Source organism: Aythya ferina (assembly GCF_964211825.1).
Source record: "Aythya ferina genome assembly, chromosome: 4".
Classification (NCBI taxonomy): Eukaryota; Metazoa; Chordata; class Aves; order Anseriformes; family Anatidae; genus Aythya; species Aythya ferina.
In genome coordinates this window covers 29,102,904-29,117,410 of record NC_140300.1, presented here as the reverse complement: position 1 = coordinate 29,117,410, position 14,507 = coordinate 29,102,904, and the positions used below count along the sequence as shown (strand labels likewise).

General features: G+C 38.8%; 1 protein-coding gene across 2 annotated transcripts in view; it reads left to right on the top strand.

Annotated features, from left to right (window-relative positions):
- The window catches only part of PPAT (phosphoribosyl pyrophosphate amidotransferase), a 47,525-nt gene extending 33,199 nt beyond the window's left edge, over positions 1 to 14,326 (top strand). For both annotated transcript variants that reach the window (XM_084517864.1, XM_084517865.1), the window contains exons 3-11: positions 1,545 to 1,751; positions 3,128 to 3,240; positions 3,332 to 3,477; positions 4,730 to 4,802; positions 5,909 to 6,060; positions 8,353 to 8,480; positions 8,755 to 8,976; positions 9,417 to 9,537; positions 10,973 to 14,326. In XM_084517864.1, coding sequence (XP_084373990.1) covers positions 1,545 to 1,751; positions 3,128 to 3,240; positions 3,332 to 3,477; positions 4,730 to 4,802; positions 5,909 to 6,060; positions 8,353 to 8,480; positions 8,755 to 8,976; positions 9,417 to 9,537; positions 10,973 to 11,148 — 1,338 coding nt within the window. In that variant the 3' untranslated portion in view covers positions 11,149 to 14,326. The remainder of the gene's footprint in view (positions 1 to 1,544; positions 1,752 to 3,127; positions 3,241 to 3,331; positions 3,478 to 4,729; positions 4,803 to 5,908; positions 6,061 to 8,352; positions 8,481 to 8,754; positions 8,977 to 9,416; positions 9,538 to 10,972) is intronic.
- Positions 14,327 to 14,507: the final 181 nt, after the last annotated feature.

Below are 14,507 nucleotides of genomic sequence, written 5' to 3'. Positions count from 1 at the left end.
ATAGTAGAAAGGCTTTGTCTTACTTTTGCATGCTAGAATATGCAGAAAAATCTATATTGAAGTAGCTATATTATCATGTTCTGGTATGTACCAGGCTTCATGTAATACAGATGTCAGATCGTCTTCACTGGGAACTCTTTATACTGGTGCAATTCACGTTCACTGTCCCGCACCAGCACAATCTAAATCAGCAAAATATTTCAAGCTGCATTTTAAAGATTATGTATTTGTGTCAGCAATTCTGTTTTAAAATAGCATTGCTTGTTTAAGCTATAGCAATGCTTCAAATAGCCACATCCATTGACATTGGACCTGTGAAATGCCAGATCTGTCAGGATAAAACTGGCCAAAGTAAAAAAAGAATGTGACTGTATTTCTGTACATGATACAGACTCTAGGCAAGCTTCATGTCATCTGTGAGACAACAGATGATACTTGATCTGGCACAAAGTTTGCTGAACCATTCAAGTAAACTTATACCAGTTTGGCTGTTTGAGGCAATAACTTTTTAACAATGCAGTTAATATCCTAAAACCACATGCAAACACAGCCTTTCGGTATTCTGACTCTATACCAGTTGCAGAAGAAAATACCCTAAAGCTTGGTTTTCTTTAAGCTGCTTTGACTGAGCTCTGAAAACATATTTCCTTCCTTTCTGTCTCATCCCACTGTCTTGTTGTACCCACAGCATAGGCTATGAACCATTCATGACTTTCCAGTCTCTCCTGTATATCTGTGCAGATTCTAGGAGTGTTGTTACCATGTGTGATTTCATGTATATCACAATTACTATGCATGATAGGGAAACTGAGGCTTAGAAGGATGTAAATACTTTCCACAGGCAGCCGAAAAAGCAGGGGTTGTAGGAGGGTTTGGAATCCAGTCTTGATTTCCTTTCTGTGTGCAGGTTGTTTTTTTTTTCAGACTGTTCTTGCTGCTAAGTTGTGTTTGTTGCCAAAAGCAGCTCCTGATGGCTCACTAAAAAGTCTTGACGCATTTCTGCTTTAGACAGAAGGCAACCTGGATGTATGAAAAGTTTGTTTCAAGTAAACAGAAAAAAAAACTCTCAAAAAAAGCTTTAGTCCTAATATTGGCAGCTCTAGAAAAAAGCTTTATTCCTAATATTGGCAGGAATGACTGCAATCTGATAAATGTTGTCATAGACTCAGTATAAAAGTAAATCAAATATACTGCTAACTTGTGAATAGTATTCCCTAAGTAGAATTTCCTTCTTGCAACTTTTTTTTTCTTCTTTTCTACAACAGTTCAGTAGTGTTTTTCAGAAAATGTATTTTTAGTTAGGGAATAGATCGTTCTGTGAAAACCCTCAGCACAACAATATGTAATGCTTTGTTTAAAAACAGCAGTAATGGGATCTGACACAGCACTATGATACCTACTCAGCTTCTTTCTTTCCTGTGGCTTTCAGGTTACTTCCCCTTCTTGCAGGGTTTTAGTGCAGTACCAAAAAGAAACACAAGATGCAATGAGCCAGTTGCCAGAAAAACAAAACAGAACAATTTTCTTTTCTTTTTCTCCCAAAGGGAATGGGTCTTATAAATCACGTGTTCAATGCAGACAGCCTGAAGAAGCTGTATGTGTCAAACCTTGGTATTGGGCACACCAGGTACTCTACCTCCGGGATCTCCGAGCTGCAGAACTGCCAGCCTTTTGTTGTAGAAACTCTTCATGGCAAGATCGCTGTGGCACACAACGGTGAGCTAACAAATGCCGTGCGACTGAGGAGGAAGGTCAGTATCTCCCCTGGGAAGCTCCAGCATCATTTATGTCTGAGTATGAGGCAGCAATGAGCAAAAACTTTGCTATGACATGTACTTAATACCAAACTGCTTGGTGTAGTGAAGGAGCACCATAATCAAAATAGATAATTTTGGGGGAAAAAACTCCTGGAGAGAGGAGGCATTTGTAACCGTCACAGGGGAAAACTCACCAGTCCTCTGGACTGATGGTCACATTGCTGTTTGACAAGTGAGAAAACTATCTCAGCCATAACAGGGGATCTTGGCTTGAAGCTCTCCTCATTTGTTATGGCTGACAGAAGCAGAAAATCATATGCTTAGAGTTAGGAGAGGCATAATAATAAGGTGAAGTAATTGTAATATGAAATGTTCTGGTTTGGAATATTGTCTTTATTTGTATTTCTGGCTTGCAAAATTCATCATGAGCACTGTCAGGACATAAACACATAAGAAGATCATCAAACACCAGATTTTGTAGTGTGTTTGGCTGCAAGGGTATGTGTTAAAGAACCTGTTTAAAATCTAGCAGATGTTTCATTGTGAAATCTGTTCTATCATAAGTTCCATCCAAAAGCTAGAAGACATACTTTTGCTTTGCAGCAAGGCAAACATATGACATGCCTAAAGTAATTTACCCCATCTTTAATCAGATTAACAAGCGTACTTAATGGATGAGAGAAAAAAACAGTGGGGAGGAAATGTAGACGGAAAGTGGAGAATCTAGGTTACTTGAGATTTAGAATGACTTCTAAAGATAAAATCTAGTAACTGTAGTGCATGCAGCACTGAATGGCTTGTTAATAGTTGGCTGAATACACTGCAGATTCTCATCTTCCTTAGAAGCATAAATATACCAGGATAGAACAATTTGACTGACCTGGTCTAGCAAACCCTAGGAAAAAATGTGGGATTTCAGCTTTTTAATTCCACTCCGCTTTCCTTCACACCTCTTTTATTTTGCTTTGTGCCCTGACTACCCTTCTGTCTTGATGTCTCTCTTCTCTTTCTGTATCTTCTATAGGTAATTTCATATTTTCCCCCATGCATATTTTACCTCTCTTCCCAGAGCAAGCAGAACAAGTTGATTAAATGGCCCAAACATGACTTTATGTCCTGAATACTTTTGGCTGCACATGAAGTGAAAGAATGAGATAGAAAGGGAGAAATGCAGTTCCAGACATAGATGATTGTACCAGTTCTTTTTAAATATTGAAAGTTGACTTTATGATGATCTAATCGTCTAAAGCACTGATATGTTTGAAAACATTTGTTCACTGTACAAAGGTATTGTTAAACTAAAATCCAAGCAGTGTTATGTGAGATCTTTTTTTTAGTACTGGTAACACTTTTGTTTTGTGTCTTAAAAGCTTATGCGGCATGGTGTAGGACTGTCCACCAGTTCTGACAGTGAATTGATCACCCAGCTGCTGGCTTTCACACCTCCTCTAGAAAATGATGACACTGCCGATTGGGTAGCAAGGTGAGGAGGACAGGGTTCAGAATCAAGAACAGCAATCTGTTCTCAGCATGGCGTACAACACTTGAGTATGTTCACTTATGTCTCCTTGCAGAATAAAAAATTTAATGAATGAAACTCCAACTTCTTATTCGTTGCTAATTATGCATAAAGACATAATTTATGCAGTACGTGATCCTTATGGAAATCGTCCACTCTGCATTGGTCGCCTTATTCCAGTGGGGGACATGAATGGAAAAGGTAAACCATACATATATATTCATACACACATATATATATACACATTTAAATATATGTATAGTTTGTGCATTAAGTCATCAATATAAATAATTACAGCTGCATTTACTGAGGTGGAAGTAGGAATATTGGATGCAAAAGTCAGTTTTTAAAATTCAAAACAAAAGTGGTGTAAGGAAAAGATAATTTGCAGGAAGTTGGCAAATGTCTTTTCTGCTCCCAGCAAAAGTGAATCCGTGTTGCCTGCTGACAGTGTCAGAATTAGGCAGGCCAACTGTAATAGAATATTTGTGAAAGTCTAACTAAACTCTTACCATCTCAATGGGAAAGCAAGGATAAACAAAATCATAGCTGGGGTTGGAAGGCACCTTGGAGGTGACCTGCTCCAGCCTGCCTGCTCATGCAGAGCCAACTGGAGCTACTTGCCCAGGACTATATCCAGCCCAGAAACAAATTTGTTTTCCTCCTTTCTGCTGTGATAAGATGGTGAAAAAGTGTCAAATTACTGGCAATGTATTTCTAACTTCCAAGCGCTCCTAGTCACACTTAGTTTGGTAATGGAACACTATAAAATCAATTGATGGGAAAAAGTCCTTGGAGCTCTTGTTTAGCCTGCAAATCAATATGTTCCCTGAAGTGAGATTAAAATCTGTTCATTTGTTTGAAAATAAAATAATTCAAAGGCAAACAAGTAAATGCTTTCATAGCTTCAGAAAACCTGGTAAATTAAAACAAAAGAAAAATTATCAAGATTATTATCAAACACCAATACCATGTTTTGTGGTTTAATTTGTCCTGTACTTTTTTTTTTTTAATTATTTGTCTATACTCTTCTTTTTGGAGTTCAATTCAGTATCCATTGTAGTCAAATGATCTATCCGTTGATGCATTTAACATAGGAAAAGAAAGGAATTTCTTGTCCAAATAAACGTAATTATGTATATCTAAAGCAATTGACCTAGAATTGGGCAAGTCTGAAATACTGCAGAAATAACATCTGAACTGTCTCTCTTTGTGAACCATGGATATGATGCTGTTACTTCCTATTCTGCCTAGAACAAGTCTATGATGCTTTCATTTTCTTAAATAATATTAAAGAAACTTTTTGGAATGCTAAACCTTATTGTTAGAACTCACAACAATTTGCAGTTGTGCACTTGGCAAGCCAGGTACTGCATTAAGATATGCAATGTGTGTAGTGGTAATGGTAGCAAGAATTGTGGAATCTAACCATAACTGAAATCTTTTATTTCAGGAAAGGATAACAGTGAAACAGAAGGATGGGTAGTCTCCTCTGAATCCTGTAGCTTTTTATCTATTGGTGCAGAGTAAGTGCTCCAATTCTCACTTTATCTGAAAGCTCTCCTCAGGCAGCAATTCAACATTAAACCTCAAACTGCCAAATATTATAAAGGTGAAAGACATGAAGGATTAGGTTGTTGAGCTGTTTGGAGGTTTTTTGCCAATTGTCTTTTGTCAGGTTATTTTCTTGATTGGATTAATGTAAAGGAAGCTAAGTAATTATGTGTTCAGAAAGTAATGGTAAAGACAACTTCAAGGATGCTTCTTACTTGTTGCATTAAATCTAATTATCTGTATACTTCTTAATTTTAGCCTAGTTAATAGCAGAGTTCTTGTATTATAAAATAATCTTCCAGCTACAGAAAAGGCTGCACTGGTAGTTCACAGGTTGCACTCACCTGAGATGCAGCATATGCTGCCTGACAGGCCTCATTTTAGAAAAGTGACAGGCACTTGAAATTATTTCCATGTGTGGAAACTCATGTTAGAGCCAACACAAGAGTGGACATTCACATTACCTCCCTAGCTAAGACACTCTGAAAAGAAAGGTAGGATACTCACTGGGAGATGTCAAACAAGTCTTAGGAAGTTTGGAAAAGAAGACAGTTGTGAAATAAACATAAGTAAAGGAAGAATGATTATGAGGAAGTATATTTAATTTCCTAATCAAACATTAAAAAGTGCATTTGGGTTCAACACTAATACGTACATTTGGATCCTCTAAATAAAAAGCATTGAAAAACTGCATTAAGACCACAAGCACTGAATAAAAAGAGATGTAGAGCAAAACCAGGAAACAGTGTGACTCATGCCTTACTAGTCTTATTCCATTCTGTGATGTTTTATTGTAGGCATGTTATTCTGTGTTCTTTGCACTAGCCTACATCTCACATATGGGAATAATACCATAATGCTGTTGTACTAGTTAGAATATTAATTTACTGTTGTCTGATATTTATTCAGGCTGTTTTGTCTTAGCATGTTGGTCTTAAACAGTCTAGATCAAATCCTAAGATAGAAGCAAAATACCATATTAGCATGTTCAAAACCAATTTTCCTGTCAATAGAGTTTATATTTTAAAACTACCATTGAGGTTCAGGACATTTCTAAATGCTGTATTTCTCTTTCAAGGTACTACCGTGAAGTACTTCCTGGAGAGATTGTTAAAATATCCAGGTATGATGTCCAAACACTGGATGTGGTACCACGACCTGAAGGAGATCCATCAGCGTTCTGCATCTTTGAATATGTTTATTTTGCAAGACCAGACAGTATCTTTGAAGGTAAGAAGATGTAACATACAAAGCCACTGCCTCCCAAATAATGGGAGATTGCATTTTCAAGGACAATTGATTCTACAAAGTGTCTGGGATCATAGCAGGGTGACACTGAACATGAATTTCCAGAGCAGGGCTGGGACTGGGTAGGCTTGCACAGTTCTTGAGGACATAAAACTCTTCTGTTCCTGTCTGTGTATACAGCTTCAGTCAGGCCTGCCTGTATAGCCTTATGGAAAGGATGAAAAGAGCCACAAACATGGCTAAGGTAGAGGAAATAACCCTTAAAATCGAGAGACTTAAGGAAGGAACTGTATTCTTGGAAAACCTTTTAAAAATCAGACCTGTGAAATAAAATCTGCAGAACAACTTCATCTTAGTGTTTTCTTTGCAAGAAAGGGTTATTTCAGGAAGATGCTTTTAATATAACTGAAATCTATGCTTTATCCAAGTACTTGAGGCTGTCAGCCTAATGCCTTTATTACTACTTCAGTAGAAGCCCCTGAAAATTGCCTTAGTGACAAGATACTAGCAAAGATGCTCATACCTAGCACTGTCCTCACTTCGCTCATATTCCCTAGTAATGTCCTCTGTAATCTTTACCTTGCCCTCATCTCACAATGCCTTCAGTTCCCTCTCCTGGTCCCAGACTTTTAGGACCTTAAAAGCTCCGGAGGCCTCTTCTGGGAGTGTTGCCATGGGGGTCGAGGAGCCCCATGGTTGGTGATAGCATCGGGCTGGTGATGATGAAGCCACGAGGAATGTAAACAAGTTAGAAGGAACAAAGAAGGTTATTCAGGAGACGCCTTGCTGTCTCCAACTGCTTGTTCTCCATCTCTTAAAAACATGGAAGTTTCTAAATGTTTGCTGTTGCTGAGCAAAGTTGTTGACTGATGAATAGCTAGTGGGAAAGTACTGCTGTAGAGCTAATGGTATGAGGGAGCCTGTCCTCAATAAAGGAGGCTGAAGTTATTGATCCTTACACATACCCTGGTGTCCGTGTGGTCATTACACCACAAATGGCACCCAAACAGGGACCTGAAGAACAGGGACCAGAAGGACAGGGACCGGCTAACAGAACAGGAACGGAACTAGGTAACAGAACAGGGACAAAAACAAAAAATCAATTAACAGGGATAGGCTACCAGAACAGGAACAGGCTAGCAGAACAGGAACAGGGACACTAATCGCCTCACAAAGATAGGTTCAGCCGAACCCAGCAAGCTGAAAGGAAACGCACCTGAGCTGAGAGGAAGGTCAAGCTGAAAGAAGCATCGAGCTGAGAGAAAAATACCCACATACACAATCACCTCGCAGCTGGTCCAAGATGGGTGTCAGCACAATGGGTCCGTCTGTCTGTCTCAACTTCTGCCTCAACATGATCACAGCAGTCTCCTCAGAGCTTTAGCTTCCAGCTCAACCAAAAAACGAAGTATGGGAGGGTCCTGCTGGCATATGCAGCACCCACAAACTGGGGCTCCAGGAGCTGGAGGGGCAGCCGGAGCTCCCCGCTGGGCAGCACTCAGTGCCTGCCTCTCCCAGGGATGTGGTTACAAAGTTTGTTAAAGATAGGATTAGTATGGCTGATAGTTTTTCTCTGTGTCTTAATTTGTGCTAATCGCGCTTTCTTTGTTAATAAAAAAGGGGGAGATGTGGGAGTATTGCCACAGGGGTCGACAAGCTCCTTGGCTGGTGATAACATCGAACTCCTGACTATGAAGTCCTGAGGGATGTAAACAACTTAGGAGGAACAAAGAAGGGTGATTCAGGAGACGCCTTGCTGTCTCAAACTGCCTGTTCTCCAGCCGTTAAGATTGCTGAAGCTATTGATCCCTAAACATACCCTGGCGTCCATGTGGTCATTACACCACAGCCTCTCCCCGCCTTCCTGAATCTGGGGTGAAGTTCACCGACTGGCTCAAAGTTGTAACAGTACAGGCAGACAGCATGATTGCACAAACTTTGCTTAAGAAAACGGCTAAAAATAGGATATGCACACTGTGAACGTTGCAGGAATAATTTTCTTTTTCTTTCCTCCTGTAACATCCACAGGTCTTTTAGTTACCTGACAAGGGCAAAATAGATTTTAACTCTATGTAGTGGTATGAATGTGAATGTTAGAATAGAATATGACATTATGGGAAGAACTGGAAAACTACCTCATGTGAATGACTGCTTCATATTTCTGGAGCTTTTCTCACTGACTTCTATGCCCGCAACTTGCCACAGAAATGTATACAGCAAACAAAAGTAATCTGAATTATGAATACTAGGAAAAACTGTTCTTGCTGTTCTTAGGTCAAATGGTGTATTCAGTCAGGAGGAGATGCGGTCAGCAACTTGCTATTGAAGCACCTGTGGAAGCAGACCTGGTCAGCACTGTTCCAGAGTCTGCAACCCCAGCAGCTCTGGGCTATGCTCAAAAGGTTTGTGTTTGCATTTTTTTCAAGCACATTTACACATATCTCTTTTTGTAATGGAGTATTTAAGTATGGGCCACTGGAGTTTGGTACTGATAAAGCTTTGTATCTACTGAGTCATGTGCACTTGTTTTTTTGTCATTCCACTATATTAAGGTATTCCAAAGTGTTTTGGTTACTGTGAAGTCCTTATTAAATCCAAAGGTTGCTTGAAAATATAATAACTGAGAATAACCAGTTTTATAGATAATCATTCTTTTAAACTGTCTCCTCTTTATAGTGTGGACTACCATACGTTGAAGTACTCTGTAAAAATCGGTATGTAGGAAGAACGTTTATCCAGCCAAATATGAGGTTACGGCAGCTTGGTGTTGCAAAGAAGTTTGGTGTTCTGTCTGACAATTTTAAAGGCAAGAGAGTTGTTATCATTGACGATTCGATTGTGAGGGGCAATACCATTTCACCCATCATAAAACTACTACGGGAATCAGGAGCTAAAGAGGTAAGTTTGGTTTTAGTCAGTAAAAAAAAAAAAACACTGACTGTTTTTAGTCAGTACAGTACAGATGTAAATACAAGATTGATGGGAGGGTCTCATATTTTTTAACTGAAATAGACTGTGCAAAGTCTGTTAGTGGTGCAAAAATATTTTGTGTGATGTTTGATTTTGTAAATTGAAACATCTGCATCAAGAATTGAATGCCACAGAAAAGCAAAATCTTATCCTAACATTAGGAAATATTGTAACAATACAATCTAAAATGGTCTTTATCTCTCTTCCTGCATTGGCATCTAAAAAAAAAAAGTTATTTTAACTCTTCCATGACTTCAGTCTAGTGCTGTGTTCCTTCATAATTATTTTGTAGAAATTGGACTTATATTTAGTTATGATCTGCTGACCTTCACTTCATAGAACTGTTTTGAAACTTTATTTTTATTCAGGTACACATCCGTGTGGCTTCACCTCCCATAAGATTTCCTTGTTACATGGGAATAAACATTCCAACAAAAGAAGAACTGATTGCCAACAGACCTGAGTTTCACGATCTTGCAAACTATATAGGTAAAGGTTTTTTTGTTTGTTTTTTTTTCTTTGTTTTGAGAGTTTTCACTTGTAGGCATTTATTGACTGAATCAAAATAAAGTACAACACATAAAGGGGAGAGTGGCAAAACTGGACAAAAAAATCGTAACAGTTGGCACGTTAAATCTCTGCATTGTATGTTCCCTACGGATCAAACCAAGTTAGTTGTGTATTTTTTAACACAGTTAGTATGTTATATTTCTTTGAACAATATAAAGCATTAGAATAATTTCATAAGTTACAAATAAAGTATAACACAGCCTTCCGATATGTATTGCTCCTGCTGGGAAAATTTACAACACAGAGCTACTGTAGGGAAAATATCAGAAAGAAAATAAATGGTGAAAATCTGTTGCATAATGAAAAACTAATGTAGTTTCACTTCTATGACATTCATAAAAATTTGTTCTGAATTTGTAAATGCCCACTGGTGTTTTTACAAATTTAAATTTATGTAAATAATTTTAACTGCATTACATGATACTTTACTTTGAAAGTAATCATTCAAAACCAATCAAAGAATGTTAATTAAATACATTCTCAAATCTCTAGAATGAGTCATGTTTACAGCAGAACAAAGAAACAACAGCTTATATTCTTGTGATGTGGTAAATAATGTGCCTTCATGGGGATATCAGTAATAGAAATCATGTGAAGGTCTGCGAGTGAGAAGATCTGCTCTATAGCTTCTTGTGCTGCAAAATATTTTTAAAATGTTTTAAGAATATACCTGTGGTTGGAAACTTTAAACTAAGAGTTCTTGTGTAAATACTTTGTCTAATCTTGCAATGAGTTCTTTTCCACAAAATTATTGTCATGAAGGCATGTTGAAATACTTCAAGTTTGTAGTATCTCATATTTAAGAAGTATTCATTCACAAAACAGTGAGTGTAACTGGTAAGGTAATGATCTGAGTAGGCTGTCATCTATCTTTCCTACTGCTATATGAGCTGCATATCTTTCCTACTGCTATATGAGCTGCATGCTGTTTTTTTGTTTTGTTTTTTTGTTTTTTTTTTTTTTTTTAACATGATGCTCTTCTGCTCCTCCAAGTTCCAAGAAGAGTATATAAGTCCTAGGTGTTTAGATTGGGAAGCATGAGCCACACGACCACCATAGGGAGTTCAGAGGGTCTTAAGACACGCTCTGGATTCTGTTTGAATTTTTGCAGTATGTTTGGCTAACAGACCCCAACTCAGCACCTTCTGTCTACATTTCAATGAATCTGCTCCCTGTGCAAATAATTTGAGAGGGGAAGGCTTGTTACGATCTTAGAATTTTTCATAACCATTTTCTAGGTGAGGTTATGCACCTTGCATCGTAATCCATACAACAATGCGACTGCATTTCCTAGGAGCATCACATTTGGTACATTATCGCAGCTTTTAACAGACAAATTCTTTATTTCCTCTAGGGGCAGACAGTGTTGTCTACCTTTCTGTGGAAGGGCTGGTATCATCTGTGCAAGAAAGCATCAGAGCAAGACAAGAGAATGAGAACAGCCTTAAAACCCAGAAATCACGTGTTGGAAAGATTGGTCATTGCACTGCATGTCTCACTGGAGAATATCCCGTAGAGCTAGAATGGTGAATTTTTAGTGGATGCACTTGGGTTCATCATTGCTGAATGTACTTTTTGCAAAGATGCCTTCTTGCTAATAGCCTTCTTACATTTAGGTAATATGTAAAGCTTATTATAGTTGACTGATTACTGTTAGTAAAATACATCTTTATTGGTAAAGACTTAAAGAAAGTCTGTGCTGAAGAAAACTATGTAAGCAGATTGAAATACAAAATCATATAGTTTTGATGTACGGTCGTGCCTTCTATTTTCTCATAAAATATTGTAAAAACCAAAGTGTTTATAATTATGTAACAGTGCCAGAGCTTTTTGTTTCAGTCTCACCTCAAATGTGAGATATCCCTGTCAGACTTGTTCACAAAGTACAAATTATCAGACATGTGGTGTAATTTCAAATTAATCTAAATCTTTAAGCAAAAAGGATGTGAAGCTTGCTTTCCTGTTTTGGAAAAAAATACCAGATTCTGAAGAGTCTTCTTGTTTCCTCAGCAGTTCTTGCTTAGATTTCTTAAAAATAGAAGTACCTGACTTTTGCATATATAACTAAATGACTATTATTAATCAAGCCCTTTGTAACTAAGTTTCCAGATTTTATAAATGTAAGGTCTAGCACATGATTTGAAAAAATGAATACTCAGGGAAATGCTCAGCCAAAAGCTTTTTTAGATTTATAACTTCAAAATTCTTTTTTTGAATTCCACTCTAAATCACAGAACTGTAGAATGGATTGGGTTGGAAGTGACCTTAAAGACCATCTAATTTCAACCCCCACCATGGGCAGGGACACCTCCCACCAGACCAGACTGCCCAAAGCCCCAGGCTGGCCTTGAGCACCTCCAGGGATGGGGCATCCACGGCTTCTCTGGGCAGCCTGTGCCAGGGCCTCACCACCTTTACAATAAAGAATTTCCTTGTAAAATCTAATCTAAATCTACCCTTTTAGTTTTATAAAGCATTCCGCCTTGTCCTATCAATATGTGCCTATGTAAAAAGTCACTATAATTTTTATCACCTTCTTTTTTAAGACCCCTGGAAGGTTGCTGTAAGGTCTCCCCAGAACCAGGCTCACAGCCCCAGCCCTCTGCCTGTCTTCATAGGAGAGGTGCCTCCAGCCCCTCTCATCATCTTCGTGGCCCTCCTCTGGACTTACTCCAACAGGTCCATGTCCTTTTTCTGCTGGGGGCCCCAAAGCTCTGTGCAGCACTCCAGGTGGGGTCTCACAATGGCAGAGCAGAGAGGCTCAATCCCGTCCTTCCCCCTGCTGGCTGTGCTGCTGCCCAGGATGCAGCAGCACAGCTCATTTCCAGGTTTTTGTCCACCTATCTTCAGGTGCTTTCACCAGATGGCAATAGGATGTGGAAGGAGAAAAATATTTGGCAGTGCCATTTGTTTTATTTTCTGTTTCACATCTTGTGTTCTCCAGGACAAATCCTGACAACTTCTGAAGTCTGAGCTATATGTGCTTTATAGATGTCAGTGTCCAAACTTAACTCAAAAATAAAGTCGCTTTCTTAACAGTGAGAATGATAGATCAACTGAAGGTTATCAGTTGTTCTGGGTATACTCTTATTTTCCTACATTACTGCTGTTATTATAAATGTAATGTTTTTTTTAAAAAAAGTTTTGAAGAACCATTAGGTATTGAATGCCTTGTATGTTTTAATCAGTAACAATTATGGTTACTTGTATACATAAAGATCACTTCACAGCTAACCACTACCTGAAAGGGAAGAGCACCTTTCAAAAATATTGCAAATTTACGCACAATTGTAAAAATATTTTGTATACCTCGTTTTTTTCACTGAATACCAGAAATTTAATTTTAGGTTTTCTATTTAATGTTGTATATTTTGGCCTTACAATTGTTTGTGACACTGTTGCAGCAAGAAAGAAAAATAAAAGTTTAAGAGATTCTTCCTTCCCAATCTTACATATAGTGGAGAATTACAGCACTCAACATTAAATTCAGAAGAGAGCTTTTTTACGTGGGATCTGTAGCAACGGTGCCTGATACACAATCACAAAACAACAAAAGTCCCAATTCAAGAAAGCATTTAAGCACATTTTGTGGTAGTCAAGACTGAACTTTGTGCAGGTTCTCGTGCAATCAGAACCTACATGCAGTCAAGTTTATGGGAAAATCTCTTTCATTGTGGGAATCACGCCCTTCACCAAAGCCCAGATCCACATATTAGGAGAGGTATTTAGCTCTTACCTAATTTGCAAGCTTGTTAGTTTTAGCTTGTTTGTTTTTTAACAGTCCTATAATCTGGACAGTAAATGGAGAAAACAGAACTGGGTGCAGTCACTCTGACCTCCCCTCTTCTACATTAGAAGGGAGAAGTGTGAGAAAACAGAAAAACTTAACATTTATCACCTTTCTTCTTTCTTGCCCTCAAAAAAACAAACATTTTCAAAAGAAGGGGCAAGTTGAGGTCTTGTGTTAGATGTGAGGAGCCCTTCCCACCCGGACATACACGTAGGTGAACAGTTTAACAAGGTTGGAAGCAGAATTCAATCAGCATCTCTGAAGCTGTCTGTAGAACAGATTGTAAATGAATCTTGCGCAAATCAGTTTCATTTATTTTGGACTTATTTTAAACCGCCATTTAAGACATTAGGAAAAAAGTATTTTTACATGTGGAAATAACTGCTTAAGTGTGATTTGAGTTAGGTGCCGTAATTCTGATTTCATTAAGAGTCCCAATACCTTTTTTCCCTCCCCATAACACATGTGAACTTACAAGGAAGGTCTGCTACTGCAAGCACTGTGATGTTTAGTAATGATACACGCCTGATCTTTAAGACCTTAAAGTGGAGAAACTTTTCAAGTGTCACTTTATTCATGCACAACTGGAAGTATGCTTCAGGACACCATTTATTTTAAATCCCATACTGTGAGATATACACATGCATTGAGTGGAAAACAAAACAAAACAAAACAAAACAAACTTCAGTTCCAGGTGTTGCCATTTGTGTTATTTCAATGCTTTACTGTGAAACTCTACTACCAACGCGCTGTTATTATAAAAATGGGACGAAACAGGCGGGCGCTGACGCACTAACTCCTCCCATGCACGACATTAAAAACGGCGACGAACTGCTTTCCTCGTCATCTTTCTGCGCTGCCTTTGCCGGCAGCACGCCTCGATTTTGTCCTTAATAAACTCCCCGTGAAACAAATTATCCGGGGCCAGCCGCTGAAGCCCCTGCCAACCCCGCCGCCCCTCAGCACGCACTGCTCCCCCCCCCAGCCGCCCCTGGACAAAATGGCGGCCGCCCCCTTCCCGCCGCCATAGCGCCCCCAGCCGCCCGTACCATCTTCTGCATGGACGGGGGGGGACACAAGCAGCGTGCGAATGGCGAGG